Raw genomic sequence first — 23,349 nt, 5'->3', positions numbered from 1 at the left:
CTTTCTGAACTCCGGGTTCGTTGGCAATGATTAATGCACCGGTATTATCACAGTACAAATCAGTGGGTAAGTCATTTGAGGGGATCACATTTAGCCCGCTAATGAACTTCCTTATCCAGACTGCTTTCATTGCGGCTTCTGAGGCGACAATGTACTCAAACTCTGTTGCAGACATGGCAGCTGTGGTTTGCTTCTTGCTTTTCCAGTCCACAGATCCTCCGTTAAGAACGAAGACGAATCCTGATTGAGACCTCGTGTCATCTTTATCAGTTTGAAATCCAGCATCACAGTATCCGGTCACTTTGAGCTCTAAGTCTGGATTTCCTCCATACACCAAAAATATATCTTTAGTAGCTCGTAGGTACTTTAGAATATTTTTAACAGCAATCCAATGGCTTTCACCAGGATTCTGTTGATATCGACTTACGATGTTTTGCGCGAACGCCACATCGGGTCTAGTGCATCTAACCGCATACATAATAGAATTCTACTCATACGCTCCACCTCACTAGGCTTAGTAGCACCTTGTTAGACAGATAAACTAGTCCTTCTTGCATAGGTATAGACCCACGCTTAGAGTTCTCCACCTTGAATCGCTTCAAGATCTTATCAATATAAGCACTTTGACTTAGTCCAATTAATCGCCTTGATCTATCTCGGTAGATCTTGATTCCAAGAATAAATGCCGCTTCTCCTAAATCTTTCATGGCAAAACACTTTCCAAGATGGGATTTAACATCTTGCAACATTGGAATGTGTTTTCCTATGATTAATATGTCATCGACATATAAGACAAGGAAAGTAACATTACTCCCACTAGCTTTGCGATATACACATGGCTCATCGGGATTTTGAACAAAACCAAACTTTTTGATTTCTTCATCAAACCGTTTATTCCAACTTCTTGATGCTTGCTTTAGTCCATAAATGGACCTTTGAAGCTTGCATACTTTGTTGGGATGTTTTGGATCAATAAAACCTTCCGGTTGATCCATATAGACTTCTTCATCCAAGTAACCATTTAAGAAGGCAGTCTTAACATCCATTTGCCATATCTCAAAGTCATAGTATGCTGCTATGGCTAAGAGAATCCTAATAGCTCTAATGTCCGCGACTGGAGAAAATGTTTCATCATAATCAACACCGAAACGTTGAGTATAACCTTTCGCCACGAGACGAGCTTTATAGGTGTGTACATTTCCATCCATGTCCGTCTTCTTCTTGAAGATCCACTTACACCCAACATTTTGAGCATTTTGTGGAAGATCAACCAAGCTTCAGACTTGATTGTCTTTCATGGATTTCATTTCCACCTTCGTAGCTTCAAGCCATTTGTCAAATTCCGGATCTGATAATGCAGCTTTGAAATTCGGAGGCTCATCGAGATCTCCAACAACGTCTTCTTCTACCATCAGACATAGTCTTTCAGTAGGACGTCTTGTCCTTTTGGACCTACGAAGTGGAATCGCTTCATTATCATCGACTTGAGGTTCATCACTTTGAACATTCCCCCCCCCCCAAGTTGATGATTGCTAGTATCTTCAGAAGGTGACACATCTTCCTCTTGAGTCTCATCAAGTTCTACAACCCTCCCACTGTTCTCTTGAACTAACTTCTTTTCAAAGAATTCAGCATATCGAGCAACACGAACAGTGTTTTTGGCGGGATCATAGAAGTCGTAACCCATCGTTTCCTTAGGGTATCCGACAAAGATGCACTTAGTAGTTCTAGGTTCAAGTTTGTCAGGCGTATCGCGCTTCACAAGTGCCTCACATCCCCAGACTCTTAAGTAAGACAAATTAGGGACATCACCATGCCATAATTCATACGGTGTCTTGTCAACCTTCTTGGTTGGAACCATATTGAGAATGCGTACAGCAGTCTCTAGAGCATAATCCCAAAACGAAAATGGGAGAGTTGTACGGGTCATCATTGATCTTACCATGTCTAACAAGGTTCGATTTCTCCTTTCAGATACTTCATTATGTTGAGTAGTGTTTGGAGGAGTAAGCTGTTGGACAATTCCACATGCTTTAAGATAATCCTTAAACTCTTGGCTTAAGTATTCACCACCTCGATCCGAACGAAGAATCTGATGGTTTTACCGAGTTGATTTTCCACTTCATTTTTAAACTCTTTGAATGTTTCAAAGACTTCATGTTTATGTTTAAGCAAGTAAACATAACCATAACGACTGAAATCATCAGTAAAAGTTATGAAGTAGCTAGCTCCTTTTCTTGACACATATCTAAATGGGCCACAAACATCGGTATGAATGAGTCCAAGAAGATCTTTAGCCCTTTCTGGCGAATGCTTAAAGGGTTTTCGTGTCATCTTGCCGGAAACACATGACTCGCATTTATCAAATGATTCATCATTTAATTTTAAGATCCCTTCACGTTGAATTCTTTCAATGCGATTTTTGCCAATGTGTGCAAGACGACAATGCCAAAGATAGGTAGAGTCCAAGTCAGTCTTAGCTCTTTTGCTAACATTATACATTGAATTATTTGAAACACAATCACGCATATCAATTTCATAAATACCATCATAAGCAATAGCATCAAAATAATGAACATTATTTTTAGAAACTGAAATACCAATATCATTAAAAACATTAATGAATCCGTTGTCTTTCAACAAAGAAACTGAAATAACACCTCTAGTAATAGAAGGTGCATAATGACAATTGTCTAGAACAATAATTAAACCGGAAGGAAGAACTAAATGAAATTCTCCAATTGCTTCAACAGCTGTTGGTAGACCATTGCCCACTATCAACTGCAAAGCTCCGGGCTTCAGTTTCCTCCTTTTCCTAAGCCCCTGTAATTCATTACAGATATGAGTTCCACAGCCAGTGTCAAAAACCCACGATTTATGCTTAGTTAAGGAAAATAATTCAATGGTGAAGATACCTGAAGTACTAGCGCCGCTAGTATTCTTCTTCTTCACATTCAACTCGGCAAGATACTTAGGACAGTTCCTCTTCCAGTGCCCGACTTCATTACAATGATGACAGCTCTGGTCTTTAGCCGGATGCTCTTTCTTAGCCGGAGGAGTCTTCTTTGGCTTGGAAGGATTTGCAACTTGCTTGCCCTTTCCTTTGCCATCAGCTTTGCCTCTAGCTTATTGCGATCTTTTAGCTTTTTGGATCCGACCCCCTTTGATCATAAGAACATTAGAGTCATTGGCCTTTTTAGGAATCATTTTTTCAAATTCATTGAGCATAGCATGGAGTTCATTAACAGTCTTTTTCATAGAGTGCATGTTATAGTTTTGCACAAAACTCTCAAATTCCTTAGGAAGAGATTTGAGAATCATTCCAACTTTAACATCTTTATGATAAGCATACTCCATTGATTCCATTTTGTCAAAAATGTTCTTCATCTTGAGCACATGACTGCTAACCGACTTTCCAGATTCAAGTTTCATATCATGGAGTTCCACGACATTGTCGAAAAGTTCCACTCTGGCTTGTTTCTCATATAAAGATTTAGCTCTTTGATCATATCATATGGAGTGTAAAGTTTGAATTGTTTTTGCAGCTCGGGAGACATGCTCGCAAGCATCAAAGAACAAACTTCATTGAATCTAATGTACTGAACTCTATAGTCAGCTTTTTCAGCTGTTGTAGCAGTGGCAGCCGGTTCATTAGGCCATTGTCTTTCAATGACATCCATACGTTCAACAACTCGCAGAACAATTCGTAGTTGATGAAACCAGTCATTGAAATTCAATCCATTAAGCTTTTCTCTTTCAAACATTTGCCGAAAAGCATTGGTGTTTGTGGAGGGATTCATTGCCATCTACAAAACAGATTAAGTTCAAAAATCAGTATTTTCGATAATTAGTCCTTAAGAAATTAATTACCCAATGTTTATAGAATAATTAATTAATTTCATTAAGGCTAGGATCCAATTGACATGCAATCAAGCAATCATTTCATCAGTTGATCTGCTAGAAATAATTGCACTCAAATGGTAAGTGACGATCAGTAATTGCATTACAAGTGCAATTCCTAGAAAGTATGGGACCTACGTAAGACACTCGATTCATCAAGTGATCTTTTGTAGTCATGTTTTGTCCCATCTTTTGCCACGGGTCAAGGTCTCACCGCTTAACTCGCTTTAAGTCGTCCAACTAAGAACGTGCAAAATTGACCACCACTGTGTACCGGTGAATGGGTTTCGCCATGCAATCGCCATTTCACCACTGTGTACCAGTGAGTAAAACAACGACCCCATGTGTCCTTGACAAATTGGATGGCAAATGACTTAAGTTTATTGGGTCATTTAATTTGATATGTGATCAAAAAGTTATGTTTCGAAGATTCATGCATATCTTCTAAACATAATATTTAATAAAATCATTTGTATAGTCTTAATAACACAAGAGAGCTCGGTAGCTCCATTTGAACGCACAAAGAAGCGCAAGGGCAAATGTTTGTGATGAATGCAATTAAAAACCCGCCCTTTTAGAAGGCTAGCGCACTCCGACTTATACCTCTCTTAGAGTTTGTTCAAATGGGTGAGCCGGTGTACCTCAAGGTTGTAAGACTCCAATTTTATTAAAAAATCTCTATTTCGATATTGCTTAGTCAAGTTTATATTTTCTCAAAAACAATTTTACATCACAATTTATATCACAATAAATATGCAAAATTATAAATTATAACTATTAAGCATGCAACGAGTTATGGTAGGCCACCTAAACATGTCACTATGGTTTATTTGTCTAAATCAGCTCCCCCTTCAATGAAGAGGACCACATATATCAAGTTGCCTTGATTGCGTAAGCCTTAAACACATACAACAAAAACAATTATCACATAATCACATAGTTGCTCACTGGAAATTCCAGTAGCTTCACGACCTATTTAGACCTGTTTCTGGTCCGATTCAGAATTTGACCAGAACTACAAAGTTTTAGCCCTATGTGTTGAGCATCTATAGTTCAAAGAAAGACCTCTAACTCATTACGGATTAAAAGATATTAATTTTTTAGTAAACTGTCGCAAAACAGAAAATTTATACGAAAAATTCACATTGTCACACAATTAATTATCCAATTATCTAGCATAATTAACCCTAATGATCAAGATTTCATATCAATATATCTAAGTAAGAATCATGAATGATTTGCATGAAAAATTCATGATTTTTACTTCTTTTTAACCATTAAAAATTAAAGGTACACATATAATCACATACAATTTATCACATAAACATGCAATTAATCAAAACTTGGATTAGGAACCCTAAAAAAAACAATTTTTTTTTATTTTTCTGTAATTTCGAACCATATATATATATATATATATATATATATTTAAATAAAACCTTTTTCTAATTCAAATAATGTAATTAACTTACAAAATCAATTTAACAATTTAACTATATATATATTCGAAAATTTATAAAGATCAAGAACCCTAACTCCCCTTCAAGTTTTGATTTATTGGTAATTAAAAAACATACATAGTAGGCTCGTGATACCACTGTTGGGTTATATAACTATTATCAAATCAAATCACAAAACACGCAACGGAAGACAAGATCTATGTAGTTTAATTAATTAACCAAGATAGAAAATGTGTACCTTAAGTTGGAGAGAATAAGCAAGAAACCTTTATGATAAGGTTTGAATTAAACCTCTCTACGATTGCACACACAACGTTGGAATATATGTATGCTAGTACCTGATCACGAACCGAACAACCCTTTGTTCCTAGCTCTAAATTTCGACCCAAACAAAAACCCAAAACCCTTTTCTTTTGTTAAAGTCGACCAAACCAAAGAGGGGAGGAGAAGAAGAGATTTTTAGGGTTTTAGAAAACCTAATGAATTGTGTGTTGAAAACAATTAACTTAGGCCTCTATTTATAGTGTTTAGGAAACTTGATGACCAAGTTTAGGGTTTTAAAACCCTTTGGTCGACCCCCCCCCCCATAGAACATTCTAGAGGGGTTTCCTAGTTGTTTCCTAATTCCAACTCTTCTTCGTTAAGTCCGTTAGTTAAGTACCGTTAACTTTTAACTCTTTTAACGGACCTCCGTTAGTTCTTCATGATCAAATTAATTAATAAATGACAATTAATATATTAATTAATTTATAGTTACATTCACGTTGAGGTGTGACCCCGTAGGCTTAAATACTTTCCGGACATACGTTCATTTTACGTGATCATATTCTAACAATTAGTATGAGAAACGATCAACTCGCTAAAATTAACTATTGAACCACGACTTGCTTCTATAATGTCCATCATACGGGCCGCCTCTTCTTCTTTAACTTGTCGATATGACTTAACTTTTTGATGACTTAAAAGATGATGGACAGTAAAGCTTTTGACAAACCTCCAATAATCTCCAAAGGGAGTAAACGTTACATCCTTAAAATTGTATGTAATTTTGCTTATATTGTGTGATTCAAGTCTATCTAAAAACATTGATTCATGGGTTTTCATAATTTCTTTGGCTGCTTCGACCGAAGATGCTACAAGAACAGGTACACTGCCTAGGTGCAAAAGCATTAACGGACCATGTTTTTTAGCCAATTTACCTAAGGAACGTTGATTGCTTGATGAGGCAAGTTGTTGTAAGTTTCCAATTATTGGAAGCTTCCGTGGTGATGGTGGTGTGTTTTTGTGTGCTTTTGAAGGACATGTAACATACTTAAAATGATCTAATTTGACGATTAATAAAATGAACAATGGAAAAAAAGTAGCAGTGACAAAACTTACGAAGAAGAGTACTAACATTTTGTTTATTTATAAAAGAAAATTAAGGCGATTAAAGTATACCAATATAGAGTCTCAATATCTGACATGTGAATACATTATGTTTTATGTTGTGTAAAAGTTTTGTTATGTGTATGGGGGTACGCAGCTATGGTTATATATAGACATGGATCTTCAATTCGGAGATGGTTGATGAGGGGAGGGGAGAACCGGACCTTTTTATTTTATTTTTAATCTATGACTGTGGACTTCAGAAAGTTGAGGAGACTTTCACTCGGGAAGAATACAATTTTTTTTTCTCCATTTTTCATTTTTATTTTTCAAATTTTAGAAATATCTAATAACGAAGAGTAATTCTCAAAGAGTTTGCCAAGAGCAAAGTTCAAAGGGTTTTGTACGTGAAGCCATGAAGATGGTGAAAGTTAACATGGAGGAGAAGTATTAAACGAGATGAATGTTGCAAATGAAGCTAGCTCAACTGGCAGATGCATCCCTGGTTTTTTCCTACAGGTGTTGGGTTCGACTCTTAAGCTAGAGTGACAAGTCTGTGGATTTTTTCCCTGAATCGCCTGTAACGGCTTATGATTTACCTCTCGTAGTATAGAGTACGTGCAGGCCTTCACCATTATACGGTGAGGTGTTCTCTGATGTCAAATACCAACAAACTGTTCAAAAAAAAAAAAACGAGATCAATGTTAATAAAAATGGTGGTATGGCCGGTTAGATCGATCTCGAAGGATGGTTGGAAGAGATTATTATAAGGGAAATGATATATCTCTTAAAAAAATAGCCTAAAAATCATCTTAAAAACCTTAAAATATGACAAGTGTAATCCATTTATTCTCTCTCCTAATCTAATCTTTTAATTCTAGCAAGTGTCATTATCATAGGATTTACCATTCTCTTATTATAAGTTTGATCACTTTCGCTTAAAAACTTTGTGTCGCAATTCGATAGCGGAAAGTCTAGTATATGATGTTGTAACCAGGTCCGCGCTAGAGAGCTCCTTAATCGAAATAGAAATGTCTATTACAAATACCCGATGGTAGAGAAAACACCATACTAATCCGCTTGAAGGCATAACGATTAATAGGGGTAAACTATGCTCTATCATACTCATGAGTATACCCAAGTTAAACTATCATAAAGGAATTTTTTATGTCTATTCCAAGATTTGAACACAAGAACTTTTGAATATGAGATGTCATATTATAAGTTAATAGTGTTAATACTACTTAACAGTAATTAAAAATTTTTTTTGAACGGCAAGAAATATATATATATATATATATATTAACAAGGTAAACTAACAAGATGCTAGTTACCGAAAAATACAAATACAATTACAATCTAGAAGAGAAACCAAGCAACAAACTATCTAGACATCTCCCGGTACATTAACTGCGAGGACTTCAAAATGAGTGAAAAACTCGTGGCAAAAAGACACGAGAAAAACTCCCAACCAACCAGGGCCGAGCCACCGGTTTTCACCTCGTGGTGTTTTTGATGAAGTCCCAACCATGTCCCGAGAAATAAACCATACATAAACATTACAAGAATAGTAATTACCGAGCCTAGTAGTATAACAGCAGTTAAGCCTAAAATCATAAATATCCAGAAGCAACAGCAATGCTAAGAAAAAGCAACCCATTAATCACCAACAGAACCTTAAGCCCATGGTGACCTCCATCTGTACGTGTTCTAAAAAGAAGAAGCTAACAACCATTGTCCAAAGGATTAGTGATCCAGTCCGACCAAACATAATGATGTTTCCTATCGCGGCTTGATATCCAAATAAACGATAATGACACAACTGAATTGAATATGTCGTTGATGTTTTCATGAGTGTCATTATGCCGAGCATTATTTCTTTCCTTCCAAACGTGCCACCACCAAACAAAAATGATTGCCTCAAAAATTCTACGCTTCAGCCCGGTAATCCTAAGACTGTCAAGCCAGTTGAGAATGTCTTTAGGTTCCTGGTCCGGGATATTATGGTTTAACCACAAACCCATTTTGCTTCTCAATTCACGCATCAGTAAACATGTATGAAAAATGTGTGAGACGTCGTCGATCCCACTGGAGCATAAAGGGCATCCGACAACCATCACATCTATGCCACGGCCGAAAAGGTTAACGTTAGTAGGTATACCATTCCGTAGAAGTCTCCATGTAAATAAGTTCACCTTTCTAGGGATAAGTTTGTTCCACCTTGTAGCTTTGTCCCTGACATTTAGTCTCTGGTGATCAATATACTTACGAATTTGAGCCACCGAAAATTCACGTTTCCCATCAAAGTTCCAGGACCAGTAGTCATCTTTGTTACTGAAGCCATTAGGAAGGTTTTGAAGCATATATTTGAGTTGTTCTTGCTTGGTTCCGGATCTGATCACTCTCCTCCACTGCCATTTCCATGTCGAGTTATCCCATCTTTCTTGTATACAACACCCTTTGTTTGATTCCAGCGCATAAAGTCTCGGGTAACAAACTGATAACATTTGATTTCCAACCCAAACGTCCTCCCAGAATTTGGTATGTCTCCCGTTGCCAATCTTCCTTGAGATGACATCACCTAGAGAAGTGGGGATTGAATGGATCTCTGAGGCAGCCTTAGTGATATTGTTCCACAATCCTCTTGATTTGGCCGACATATTGTAAAAACATTATTTGCCATGGATGTCAGTAATGACTTTGGCCCAAAGATTATCATTGTTAACAAGACCACGCCATCTCCATTTGTACAATAAGGCGCAATTCATAGCATCAATGCTTCCGACACCAATACCCCCACAATCTTTACTCGCCAAAACCGTCTCCCATTTTATCCAATGCATTTTCTTATTGTTCTCAGTCCCTCCCCAGAAAAACGAGGACCTCATCGATTCCAGGATCTTATTAATAGCTTTAGGCAGACGAAAAATAGATAAAAAATAAATTCCAAGAGATCCAAGAACAGAAGATATTAAAGTAGTTCTACCTCCAATGGACAACAGATTAGCTTTCCAACCCGATAGCCTTTTAGAAAACTTATTAACAATTGGATTCCAGGTAGAAGTTCGTTTAGAATTACCACCAATTGGAACACCCAGATATTTAAAAGGAAGGTTTTCCGCTTTGCATCCAACCATACTAGCGAGGTAATTAGTCTCCTCATTACTTACACCAACACCGGTAATAGAGGATTTTTCAAAGTTGATCTTAAGCCCAGAAATACCGTAGAAAAATCGCAAAGCATTAGAGATACAATCCAAATTAGTCTCGGACCATTCACCCACAATAATAACATCATCAGCATAAAAAAGATGAGATATGGATACCTGATTGATCTTTGCGCCCGCAAACAACCCATTTTTAACCAAATTGTCTATAGCAATATGCAACCCCTCCATTGCAATTATAAACAAAAAAGGCGCCATGGGGTCACCCTGACGAAGGCCACGCTGAATAGGAAATTCAGACGTGGGACTACCATTGATAAGAACCGAAGAACAAGCTGAAGTAAGACACGCTTTGACCCATGTGATCCATTTATGCCCAAACCCCATGATGTTAAGCATATAAAAAAGAAAGTCCCATGATAGAGAATCATAAGCCTTGGCAAAGTCAATTTTGAACAACATCAATTTTTTCCTTTTAACTTTGAACCAGTCTATTACCTCGTTTAATAATAAAGGGCCATCCAATATTTGCCTACCTTTGATAAATGCAGTTTGCTCATTGCTGACAACTGAGTTAATGACCTTGGCTAATCTATTAGCAAGAAGTTTAGCGATAATTTTATATTGGATGCCAATGAGACTAATAGGTCTGAAATCAGAAAAAATGGTAGGATTATTAACCTTAGGAATGAGAGTAATAAATGACGCATTACAACCACGAGGAATCTCAGCCTGTGAATGAAATTCATTGACCATATTACTGATGTCATCTTTCATTAAGCTCCAGTACTTCTTTATCATAGCGAAAGAAAACCGTCCGGTCCAGGTGCTTTGTTGCCACCACAACTCCAAATTGCGTTCTTGATTTCGTCCACAGAAAAAGGGGTTTCAAGACTAACAGCCTCGGTGGAAGCAAGTGTTTTGACATTAGTCTTATCAAGAGAGAAACGAGCCCCTTCAAAACGCTGGAACTTATTAGCAAAGTACTCTCTAAAGCATTTTTTTTATCTCCGATGGTTCATCAACCCAAATACCATTGTATTTTATACCAGTAAGATACCCAGAGCGTCTTTTTGCTTTAATAATCGAATGAAAGAATTTGGAGTTCTCGTCTCCTTCCACAGCCCATTTTACCTTAGCCTTTTGTTTCAAGTCCATGTTGGTGCGAAAGTTAAACTCTTGTAACTCATGAAGAAGAGCCATGCGTCTATTCACCATATCCAAATTATTACCGCCCTGGCTATTAATTTGTCGATCTATACCAGCTATGTCATTAGTTATATGGTCTTTATTACGGTTAAGGGACCTCTCTTTTTTCCAATTTTTCAACTCAACTTTAAGAGACTTCAATTTATTTTTGAGAATCACAAAAGCGTTAGTAGATTCAGTCGCTTCCATGTTGTCCCATTTTTGCTTTATGAATTCGTCAAAGCCCTCCACTCTCAACCATGAATTGAAGAATTTAAAAGGGATAGGGCCAAAATCCAAACTCTTCTGCTTAAGAAGTAGAGGTCGATGATCCGAAACAATATCATCAAGAGCTTCCAACACCAAGTCTTTTATGGAATCCATGAAACCTTGGTTTACTAAAAAACGGTCCAACCTGCTTGCTTTAAGGTCATCCTTAGACAATCTGGTGAACTTGTGTCTCCCCATAGCCAAATCAATTAGATTTGCACGACTAATGAAATCGTTAAAATGATTAGCATTGCTTACTGAAAATATAGTTCCCATTCTTTCTTCAGCCGACCGAACTGAATTGAAATCACCGCATAGCATATAGTTACCAATATTAACCCGCATAAACTCCATTAATTCATTCCACAGCTCCACTTTTCCAGTTTCACCTTGAGGGGCGTAAATATTTACCATGTAACATTCACAGTTATAAGCGACCCACTTACCTTTAACCACCACAAATTGATCAAAATTAAAACATGTAGACATAACAAAAGCTTGGGGATCCCACATAGAAATGATGCCCCCAGATCTACCTGTCGCCAAAGATTCAGAATAAGCAAAAGAAAAGTTACCCCATAACGACTTTAACCGAAAATGATCAGATAAATTCATCTTAGTTTCTTGAATGGACAAGAAGTTAACACGATACTTGGACAAGATACGACAGAGTGACCTTCTTTTCTCATCGCACCCTGTACCACCCATATTGATAGAGAGAATATTCATTGGAAACCTTTGTCGTCACTCATCCTGTTAACAATTTGAGCAAAAGACCGAGGTTTCGATAGTACTTTATAACCCATACCCTTTCCGACTTCTCGAATCTTTTTTGATTTTCCAATTGACAAACTCGACCCCAAAGATGAACTAGTTGACCCAACGAACTCGTTTTTTCTTGATGAAAGACATTTGTAAGTGTCATTGGCCGAAACTTTTGGATCATTTAAGTATATCCCTTTAATAAAACCTGGAGCACCTGAAGATTCATTTGAGACACTTTGTTGAAAAGTAGACACAGGAGGGCAAGACTTCCCCCTTTTCCTCAACATGGCATCTTTTTGAATTATTTTATCTAGAGAAAATATATCTGTAGATTCTTTAGAAGCCTCTATATCGTCCACTTTAGTAGCTTTGTCCATGTTATTGTCAATTTTCACCTCATCATCAATTTTTACTTTGTAGATGTTCTCTGGAACCTGAGTATCTTCCTTCGACTTGGCAATAAAACCATGATGTTCCAAATTATCACTCAAAAAAACCTCTGGTTCAGCAACCATAGGGATTTTACAATCCGCAGTGACCTCCGCATTCTCATTAACACGCTGCTTGTTGGTCGAATTGTCACCACCGTTAGAATCCTTAACCACTTCCTCAACCGAATTTTCTTTACATAAATCGAAGTCAATGTCATTGCTGTTGAGAGAAGCATCATCCACTGAATTATCACTACTGTCATTAAATCCCTCAGAGTTATCAGAATTCCCATGCTCATCATCATAGGAACCATCTTCCGAATCCGTAGTAACACCATATGGATCCAAAATTTTTGGTTCCCATGGAGCTAACTCTTTTAACCAGACTTTGTATGATTTGTCGTCCATTGAGATAGATAACTCCTTGAAAATGAAACCGGTGGACTTAGAGAGCAAACACACTTTCCCCACACCGTAAGAGGATTCCCATTGACAATCAAATAATACACACTTTCCCCAAGGATCTAGAATATCCTGAAAAGTTTGATTGTGCCAAGCACCTTTAGGAATCCCAAAAACCTCCACCCATATCATACATTCATCAGGAACAAATCCATAGCATGGCGTTTTACAAGCACCAAACCTACTTTTAAAGGATTCGTTGGTCAGGAATCGTTCTTTGGCTTCAACTGATGCAAAAGTTGTATGTATCCAACGTCCACCAATAAAATCCACCCCAACATCAGAAAAACCCTCATTGTGGAACCATTGTCTCACAGTAGGGATGATAATAGGATCGATGACTTTTAAAAGAATAGACAAAGAACTAGACGAATCGTTATTCAAAATATTTGTTACCTTGACAATCCTGCGAGTAGTGGGGGATAGTTTAATCTCTTCCTGTTGAGTCTTTTCACCAATAACAGCCTCCGCATATGATTTTTGAGTGGTAGGTTTAGATGGGGCAGGAGTACTTGGTACCGTCACATTCTTATGATAAATCGGCTTCCTATTACCAAAAGACCTGTTAAAACGAACAATATCCGCGTATACCTTGAACTTTGCAAACCACATAGTGTTGAGATTTGATCTCAGTAGTTCCGCATCCGCTACCTTTATGAATCGAACAAAAGCAAATCTTTTGCCCGCTTTTGACAACCGATCAGCCATATAGATGTCAACAACGGTCCCCCATTCCGAGCAGCGATTCCACATATCTTTATAAGAAACGTTATGAGGGAAGTTTGTTAAATAGAAAGAGAGAGACATACGCTCCATAATGCTTGATTTAAGAATAGGGTTTCGATGTTCATCCTTCCCATGCCAACGAGATTGATCGCCAACAGAGTATCCATTGGATTTGCCTTTTCGATTTTGGACCTGTTTCCACTCTCCTTGATCTTCTTGCCGCTTCTCCGATGATTGATGATGATCGCCTCCAGCCATCAATTGTGAGTATGCATATGATCGCCTCCAATTATTATTACTTAGTTTTTTAACAATTATATATATATATATTAAAAAGACGTTGAAAAATTAAATTTGATTATGTAATTATGTTCTTCATTGGGATTAGGTTTGTCGTTTTCCTTATTACATGTGAATTCAAATTCCAATTTGTGCTTAATTCAAAAGTAAATTAGTTAGTACGAGCACAGTGTCCGCGCGTTGCGGCGGCTAAAAGGCGATGACACTATAAAAGGGAGGCGGTGGTGGAGATCGAGGGAGACGGTAAAGAAAGAGGCGTCGTGGAAGGTGAAAGAAGGTTGATGAGAGCGTGTAATAATTAAAAAGGATGGGGAAAGATGATATATAAGGGTTTTATGTTTAAGTAGGGGTGTAAGGGGTATTATGGGAATGCTAAAAAAGTGCTTAATTTCCTAAAATAGATGTTCAATATGTTTTATAAAGGAGTATAGATAGGATATATAAAGCCTGTATTACTTTTGTTTTTATGCATGTAGTTTCGAAGTCCGTCTTCAAATAAAGTAGCAATTGTTATTGGGTCGGTAAAGTAGGTCTTCCACAAAATAAATCTTGTAGTTGAGTCTTTTATTTTTAATATATCAATTCAATTCTCTTTATTCAAGCCGCGGGAAAAAGAAAAAAAAAAACAAAGTTGGTTTTGTTTTCAGTAACCAAAAGCGAATGAAAAATGTATACTGTTTCTTTGGTTTAGTGAAAGTCTTGGTCGACCACAACTTTAAAGAAACATAATTCTTTGGTTTAGTATTTTCTATTTCTTCTCTATTCAACAATCATGTCCATATTTGATTGGTGATATAACATAGAGACTTTTTGTGTGTGAGTGTGTTATGTTCAGGGCCGGATATTGGGTTATTCAACCTGTTCAAGAAAACATGGTCCATATCCTTATAAGGGCCCATTTCAAAAAAAGTACTCGGTATATGTATGTATATAACATGTGGCTGTGCAGAACATTTGCTTTTTTGTTCACGTGAGTGTGACTCTCCAGCATTTATGATCCAACGTTCCAACATGTCCTTTATAGGCCTCCCTTTACTTAAACTTTAATTTATTTAATTTAGTTCATATACTTTAAACATTAATTAGGAAAATTTTAAAAATATTTTTATCAGGCCATAATCTTTATGGTGATAAACTTTTGTATACTTATTTGATTAAAATTGTATAATTTATTTTTTGATTATTAGCAGGTTTCACAATAGTTTTATTAATTTTTTTTTTTTTAGATTTGAACTAATTATTAACATATGCAAAAACTAATTATACAAAAGGCCTATTGTTTTTTATTGAGCAGGGCCTAAAAAATCAACAGGACGGCCCTGGATATGTTCAAGATGGCATGGTTTCTTTATGATCTACTTATATAATGAAGTCATATTATATTTCGGAGTTACAATTTTCAATGCTTTCACATGATAAAATTTTCAAAGATTTGACATTGAGTATTTATGATACGTTCGGGGGCTACATGGCGTATATTTCTTACGGTTATTTAGCAACCATTACTAGATATTATATTTCCTTGAATTAGGCTAGTTAATTAGCATGTTATATTGTCAGTTTATTGTACGTGGGGTAATTAGCATGTTTATTTCCTTGATTTTAGTAGGCTAACGAAATATGTGACCCGGACGATTCCCCGGGTAACATTATATTTGTTACGATTTAATATAAAAAATTATTCAAATCTCTTAAAATAATTTTTTGATAGAAGTAACAAAATGTAGAGAAATAAGTATATTAGTTACGACATTTCGATAAGGATGAGATAATCGGTTACAAATAGGTGTGCGTTAATGGATCGATGTTACATACCACAAATTTTTTGAAGAAAAATGTATTATTGAAATGATTAATAATAAAACAAAATTTGACATTTGTCAGTTAAAAAATGAACAGTAAAAGTTTTGTTTGAAAGTGAAAGTAGGTTGCATAAAAGTTAGTGCTAAAAAGGTTAGAGGCTAAAATGTTGTGGTGAAAATACCCAGACGTTTGTCCGTGAGGTCTCAGGTTCGATACTCTCAGGCGTGAGATTTTCAGGCTTTAGGTTTCTTGGGCCTTCATGGAGCATTTACCGGGTGAGGCGGGCAGGGGGGAGGGAAACGGGTCTTAGGTCCACGGTAACCAGTTCGGATACCCGTGGCCCGACCCTTGCTGTTCTAAAAGAAGTATTAAAGTTTAATGCTAAAAGTGTAAGGGGTTAAAATGTTGTGATAAAAATAAAAGAATAAAAAGGTTACTATTCTTTGCACGTGACTAATAATTACAAACGAACAATTAATTTTTGTATGAAAGTGAAAGTAGGTCGCATAATAGTTTAGTTCTAAAAGTGTAAGAGCCTAAGATGTAATAGTGAAGATAAAAGAAAATTAAAATGTATATAGGTTTTGTGTTAAAAGTGTAAGAGGCTGAAATGTTGTTGTGAAAAAAAAGAAAACCAAAAAGTATAAAACTTATTTCTAAAAGTGAAAATAGTTATAGTATTGTGATAAAAATAAAAATAATAAAAAGTTTGTGGTAAAAATAAAAGAAAATAAAAAATTATAAAAGTTTTGTGCTAAAAGTGTAAAATTTTAAAAAATTGTGGTGAAAATAAAAAGCTTAGAAAGTTTGTAATAAAAATAAAAGAAAATAAAAATTGTATAAAAATTAAGTGCTAAAAGTGTAAACAGTAGTGTTGTGCTAAAAAAATTTATAAAGTATAAAGTTTAGTGTTAAAAATAAAAAGAGCTAAAGTATTGTGGTGAAAATAATAGAAAATCTAAAAGTATAGAAGTTTTGAGCTAAAAGTGTAAAGAGTTAAAATATTGTGATGAAACTAAAAAGAATCAAAAGTTTGTTCTAGAAATAAAAGAAAAATAAACAGGTATAAAAGTTTGGTGTTCAAAGTGTAAAGAGTTAAAGTATTATGGTGAAAATAAAAAGAATAAAAAGTTCACTATTGGTGAAAATAAAAGAAAATCTAAAAGTATAAAAGTTTAGTGCTAAAGGTGTAAAGAATTAAAATATTGTGGTGAAACTAAAAAGAATCAAAAGTTTGTTGTGAAAATAAAAGAAAAATAAAAAGGTATAAAAGTTTAGTGTTCAAAGTGTAAAAAGTTAAAGTATTGTGGTGAAAATAAAAAGAATAAAAAGTTCACTATTTTTTACACGCGAATCTGTACTTTTCTTTTTAATATATATATTAAGGGAAATGATCCATACACAACACAATTTTACCATACACAACAATATATGCATTATAAGGTTGTACAGTAAAACTGTTTGATGCATGTATTGTTGTGTATGGCAAAATTGTGTTATGTAGGGATCACCTCCTATATATTAATATACGTGATGTTAAATAGCAGTTAGTTTGTAAGTTTCTCCGTAAACCTATCAATTTAACACTTACGGATGATACACAGACTACCTCTTGTAGTTCACTGTGTATGTGTTTTAGATTTTTTTTTGAGTTAGAATAATGTTAGAGAATTTGTATCTTATATTAACTTGTGCTTTAGGGGTATTAATTAGACTAATGGGTAATGTGGCTACACTTTGATGGTGACTTTCATCATATGACGCCACAAGCCTTTAAAAAAAGAAAAAAAAAACTCATAAAAAATTAACATTTAAATACAAATTTCTTATTAAAAGGAACATATTCAGGTTTCATTTATTTAAAAGATCTTATTTCTAAACATTTTGTAATAAAAGGATCATTAGATTTTAACGCAAGCCCTCGGTTAAGTACCACATTACCACTACCACATCTTCAAATTGCTTACGTGGCCTTTGACATTGACTGAAAATACATACATATGTGTATACACAAAAACACATATTCAAGTTGCGAAATTTTAAGTCGAAATTTCCTTTTATACATAAAAACACATATATATGTTTTTCAAAAACTACAAAAACACATTCAAAATTTCCTTTTATACATAAAAACACACACATATATGTATTTTCAGTCAAAATCAAATGCTACATAAGCAATTTAGATGACGTGACGTGACACTTAACGGATGACTGACTTTAAAAACTAACACCGTTCCCTTTATTGCGAAATTTTTAAAAGGGGATCCTTTAAATAGACTGAAAACTAAATAGGTTTCCTTTAATAGGATATTTGTGTAAGGGTAATGATCAATCCTCCTAACTCATTAGCCTAAAAATCTGCCTAATTAATAGGATTGTGACATGTGGAAAATTAGGGGAGAAATTAGGAAAGAGAATTAGTAGATTCCATGTATTAACAAGTGAATATATTAGAAGGATTTTTAGGAGGATTAGCTAGGAGGATTTATCATTTTCCTTTGTGTAAAGGTTACTTTTTTATAATTTTTTCCTTTACAAAACTTGGGGTACCTAGCACGATAGGGGATTGATTTTTATGTGGAAACTTAGAAGTGTTAAAGGTGTGTGTAAAGTGCATGAATATAAGGATACTTTCGAAGCCGGTACAAAAAATTAGTCGCGGACAGGGGAAATTAAGGACGACTTCCTCTCCACATGGCTCACGCCCATTAGCAAATGTAACTTTCGGATACTTCAAATATTGTACATATACTCGTACGATGTATGGTAGCTATATAAATTGTATTATAAATAAATTTGAATATGCCCCATACATGATTCGTGAATATAAAATAAATTATGGTTAAAGTAAACCGATGATCGAAACTAAGTTATAATAAACAGTAATGATAAATATAATATATGTATAGTTAAAGTTTTGAATTTACATTAACTTTTTACAATCACATCAAATTCGGAACATGTAAGCATAGTAAATAATGACAAATAACCTTGTGATTTCGGATCGTAAACTCAATTTTTTAAAGTTTTCATGTTAGTAAGTTATTATAAGTAATATAAGTAATAGAAGTTGAATAATTGAGAAATAAAAAGAAACAATTTTATTAATGAAAAATCGATCAATAAAATAAGGTTATAATGTGTTTTGTATCTGTAAACCAAGAGTTAAATCTAAATCTAATAAGAAAGTTGAATCTAAATGAAAAAGACATGTGTTGGTTAAGGATTACGCGACATGTCGTTTCAAGAAAACATCTCAATCCTGTTTTAGATTATTGGTAGATACCTAAATGTTGTGCCTGTCGTGTCAAAGGTAAAAAAAAAAAACACTAAATCCAGTAAATAAGTTTTGCAACCGTATATTAATTTCATTTTATTCTGAATCGATATTCATATATTTTCCATAATTTAAGGAGCGAATAAAAGAAGGCATATTGATTTGATTATTAGTCAACTTAATCTTTCCACATGATTAGTAGTCCATATATATTGTAAACTAGAGTGGTGTCCGCGCGTTGCAGCGGTGACGGTCTATAACGCGTTAGATGTTGTAACGGTTTATAGCATTCAGGTTACTTTCATGAGATGCGTCAATGCAACGTCTAACTGTATCTATCATTCTAAAAATAAATCGCGGATTATATGCAAGAAATAATGAAATAATGGAGTGCAAAAAACTAACTATGAAAAATAACCAATTATATGAAACACACAATTGTAGGGGAGAACGTCAGGGCAATTAAAAAAAAATAATCAAAGATTAAAATTTAATACGAATATAGAAAAAAACATAATTGGTTAGTAATTTCATGAGTTATAAAAAAATAATTATTGTTTAATCGTTTCGTGATATAATATATGACAATTAAGATGTTTTTTTTTTTTATCAATAACAATACTTTTAGCATTACTTTTAGTAAATTGAATGAAGTTTTTTTTTTTTTTTTATCACAAAGGGGTTTTTAGGTAATTGTGGAATTTTTTTTTTTAAGGGTAATTTTGAAATTTCAGAGATAAGATATGTGAAGGTAGTATAAATTAGAATGATAAATTAGACAAATTAAAGGTAGAGAGTTGAATGGGGGAGGGGGTAGTTTGTTTATATATGGAGTATAGAAATATATAATAATTAAGATGTTTTTTCCTATCCATAACAATACTTTCAGCAATAATTTTAGATTTGAATGAAGTTTTTTTTTTTTTTTTTATCACAGAGGGGTTTCTAGGTAATTGTGGAATTTTTTTTTGAAGGGTAATTTTGGAATTTCAGAGATAAGATATGTGAATGTAGTATAAATTAGAAGAGTTAATTAGACAATTTAAATGTAAAGAGTTGAATGGGGGAAGGGGTAGTTTGTTTATATATGAAGTATAGATATACTTTGCATATTTAGATTTTAGCATATGGTTTTACTAAACAGCAAGTTGTATTAAATGGTTTTACATTTATCTTTAAATTCCGAAGGTGAACTTTTAATTTAATTAAATACAAGTTTTGTATGCAAATTAAATAGAGCTTACATTTAGTATTTTTCCTTTAATTTAATTACCAGTATAATTATTAACCATGGTTATGAACAGTATTGGGCCAAATAAATTTTTTTGGGCTAATTTGGATTTCGCCCATTCATATTTTTTTTTATTTTCCTTTTTTTGAGTGTAAGGTTTATAATGACTTTTACAATAAACATATACGAGTATGTGACAAGATGGCTTTGGACTTTTAGCAAACAATCTATGATATATTGGAAATTAGGTGTTGCCTTTCACTATTTTTTTATGATAAAAAAAGAATGACGAGAAATAATTGGGAGTTAGCACCTAACGTTTTACCGCGGTTATGATATTGGTTTTTACTTAACCAATTGTGAATTTAATTCAGATAAGTAACATAACGAGATGTAATCGCAATAATTGCAGTCGCGCAACATGCAAACCGAACTTACCTAGTTACATAATAGTAGCACTTTACCTTCCCGCGTAACAAGCTTTGATTCTAGTATTATAAGTTATTTTTAGTAACATACGTTTGAACGTGGATTCACAAATCAATTAATCACACATAAATATCAAATAAAAAATAGATGTATTTTAATTATGTTCCTTTTTTAACCAAGTTATCAAACACTTTCTTTGGGCATTAAGGTCTGAATCCAAGTTGTAAGTCTCATCACGAGAAATGGCCATATACCATTCCATGTAAAAATTTAATTTGATCATGAAACCCAACTCAAAAGTAGCTTCATTGTATTCGTAACCATAAACCATATACACATCCAATACCACCGCAAAATTTAATGCCATTTTATGCATTAATCTTCCATACGCGTATATATTTATTTGTTACACACAATCATATATACAATCTGGACTAAATATGGCTAGTTTGATGAAAGATTTCAGGTTGTGGGTTGCCGCGGCTTCCTTGTTGTGGTTAGCACTAAAAGGTTGTTCACAAGTTGAGCCACAAGTTCCATGTTTCTTCATCTTTGGTGACTCTTTGGTTGATAATGGAAACAACAATGGCCTTCTCACTCTTGCAAGAGCCAACTATCGACCTTACGGTATTGACTTCCCTCAAGGTGTCAGCGGACGGTTTACCAATGGCCGGACTTTTGTTGATGCATTGGGTCAGTTTCTTTTTTCCTTTGCTTTTTAATTACTTAAGTTAGTTGCTACTTTTAGAAATGAAAGAAACCCGGCCTTTTTTTTTTTTTTTGACGAATTAGTAACAACAACATTATCCAATCCTACATATATGCGGGTCTATGAGTGGCCCGATCCCTATATTAGTATCAGAAGAGTCCCTTATGTTAGTTTATTGGCCCGGTCCCCATATGAGCATATATTTAAAGAGTCTTAGGACAGTTTTCTCAAAAAAAAAAAAAAAAAAAATATCGGATGAAGATCCTTTGATCCTTTCAAATTAGTTTTGTGCGAGAAAAAAAATATACTCGTATGACTGTAATAGAATAAAGGACCCACAATAAAGGTCCCGCCCTTTACACAGAATACCTAATAACATGACCTATCATGTTAAATTTTAACCTAGAGTATGCATGACTCGAAGTCACAATCTTTTGGTCCATAGATCATTTCGGAACATGCTAGGCCAAGGCCTTTTGGTTATTTTATATTCACTTATGAAATAACGAGTTAATATGAACTGTTCTATTGCAGCTCAACTTCTAGGATTTCGAAACAACATACCACCTCATGCAAGAACGCGTGGTCGAGCTATACTTAGTGGACTAAATTTCGCATCTGGAGCTGCTGGTATCCGAGATGAAACCGGAAATAATCTAGTAATTTATCTACATTCTTTTGAGTAAATCTTTTTCAACATTCGCTTCAGGATCGAGTGTATTGTTTTATGCTTAATTATACTTCCACAGTACGTAGTAGTGTATATTGATCAAGATATATGCGCCAATATATATATGTAGGGGGATCACATTACAATGAACCAGCAAGTAAATAACTTTGGGAGCGTAGTGCAGCAGATGGGGCGTTACTTCAGAGGAGATACTAATGCCTTAGGAAGTTACCTGGCAAAATGTATCTTCTACTCAGGAATGGGAAGCAATGACTATCTCAATAACTACTTCATGCGTGATTTTTACAATACCGGATCCCAATTCACTCCACAAGCGTATGCAAGTTCACTCATTCATGATTATACTAATCAGCTTACCGTGAGTACTTTTTGCCCCATCTTGAAAATTCACTAGCTCTAGCGTACGTGTTATAGCAAAGATCATAAGTTTTGAGAGAATACTTGCTGATTCTTCCATGCATAAAGTACGGTTTTTAGCTAACGTTTGTATTTCTTGTGGTAAAACTCTTTCTCAGGCTTTGTACAATTTGGGTGCACGGAAAGTGATAGTGACTGGTGTGGGGCAAATTGGGTGCATACCATATCAGCTAGCCCGGTATAATGGTAACAGCAGCAGGTGCAACGAAGATATAAACAATGCTATTATCTTATTCAACACGGGCCTAAGAAAACTTGTAGATCGCTTTAATAAGGGTGACCTTCAAGGAGGAAAGTTTGTATACTTGGATTCGTATCAAGCGACCAAAGATCTTATCCTCAATGCTCAATCTTATGGTACAACAAATATACTATATATTATTACACTTTGATAATTTCATGAAAAAGATGGTTAATTGTTTTGAATGTTTACATTTCTTAGGATTTGAAGTAATTGATAAGGGATGTTGTGGAGTTGGAAGAAACAATGGCCAGGTGACATGCCTCCCTCTTCAAAATTCTTGTCGGGACCGCTCGAAGTATATATTCTGGGATGCCTTTCATCCAACTGAAGCTGCAAATATTGTGACTGCTAAATTAACATACTCGTCAAGGTCATCATCATATACATATCCCATAAACATCCAACAACTAGCATCACTATGATGCTATTTAATATGTATTGTCTAAGACTATATATGTATTGATTCAACTTCGTTTGTGTTTGAATTGGAGAATAAGTTGGTTCATTC

General features: G+C 34.8%; 3 protein-coding genes across 3 annotated transcripts; 1 reads left to right on the top strand and 2 right to left on the bottom strand.

The window, feature by feature from the left end:
- Positions 1-8,452: 8,452 nt before the first annotated feature.
- On the bottom strand, positions 8,453-9,388 carry LOC122588210. Its single transcript, XM_043760335.1, has one exon. It carries the CDS (start codon positions 9,386-9,388, stop codon positions 8,453-8,455), a length of 936 nt encoding a protein of 311 aa, XP_043616270.1.
- A 1,304-nt stretch (positions 9,389-10,692) lies between these two features.
- LOC122588209 lies at positions 10,693-12,061 on the bottom strand. The gene is made up of 2 exons (XM_043760334.1): positions 10,945-12,061; positions 10,693-10,850 (listed from the first exon to the last, which is right to left on the bottom strand). Exons 1-2 carry the CDS (start codon positions 12,059-12,061, stop codon positions 10,693-10,695), a joined length of 1,275 nt encoding a protein of 424 aa, XP_043616269.1.
- A 9,057-nt stretch (positions 12,062-21,118) lies between these two features.
- Positions 21,119-23,346, top strand: LOC122588208 (GDSL esterase/lipase At1g33811; the record flags this gene model as incomplete). Its single annotated transcript, XM_043760333.1, has 5 exons — positions 21,119-21,473; positions 22,024-22,148; positions 22,290-22,538; positions 22,696-22,954; positions 23,040-23,346. Coding segments are annotated over 5 exons (1,212 nt in total), but the record flags the coding sequence as incomplete, so codon positions are not given.
- Between the last annotated feature and the right edge of the window lie 3 nt (positions 23,347-23,349).

This window comes from Erigeron canadensis, chromosome 2 (assembly GCF_010389155.1).
Source record: "Erigeron canadensis isolate Cc75 chromosome 2, C_canadensis_v1, whole genome shotgun sequence".
Classification (NCBI taxonomy): domain Eukaryota; kingdom Viridiplantae; phylum Streptophyta; class Magnoliopsida; order Asterales; family Asteraceae; genus Erigeron; species Erigeron canadensis.
This window is presented reverse-complemented; position numbering and strand designations above follow the sequence as displayed.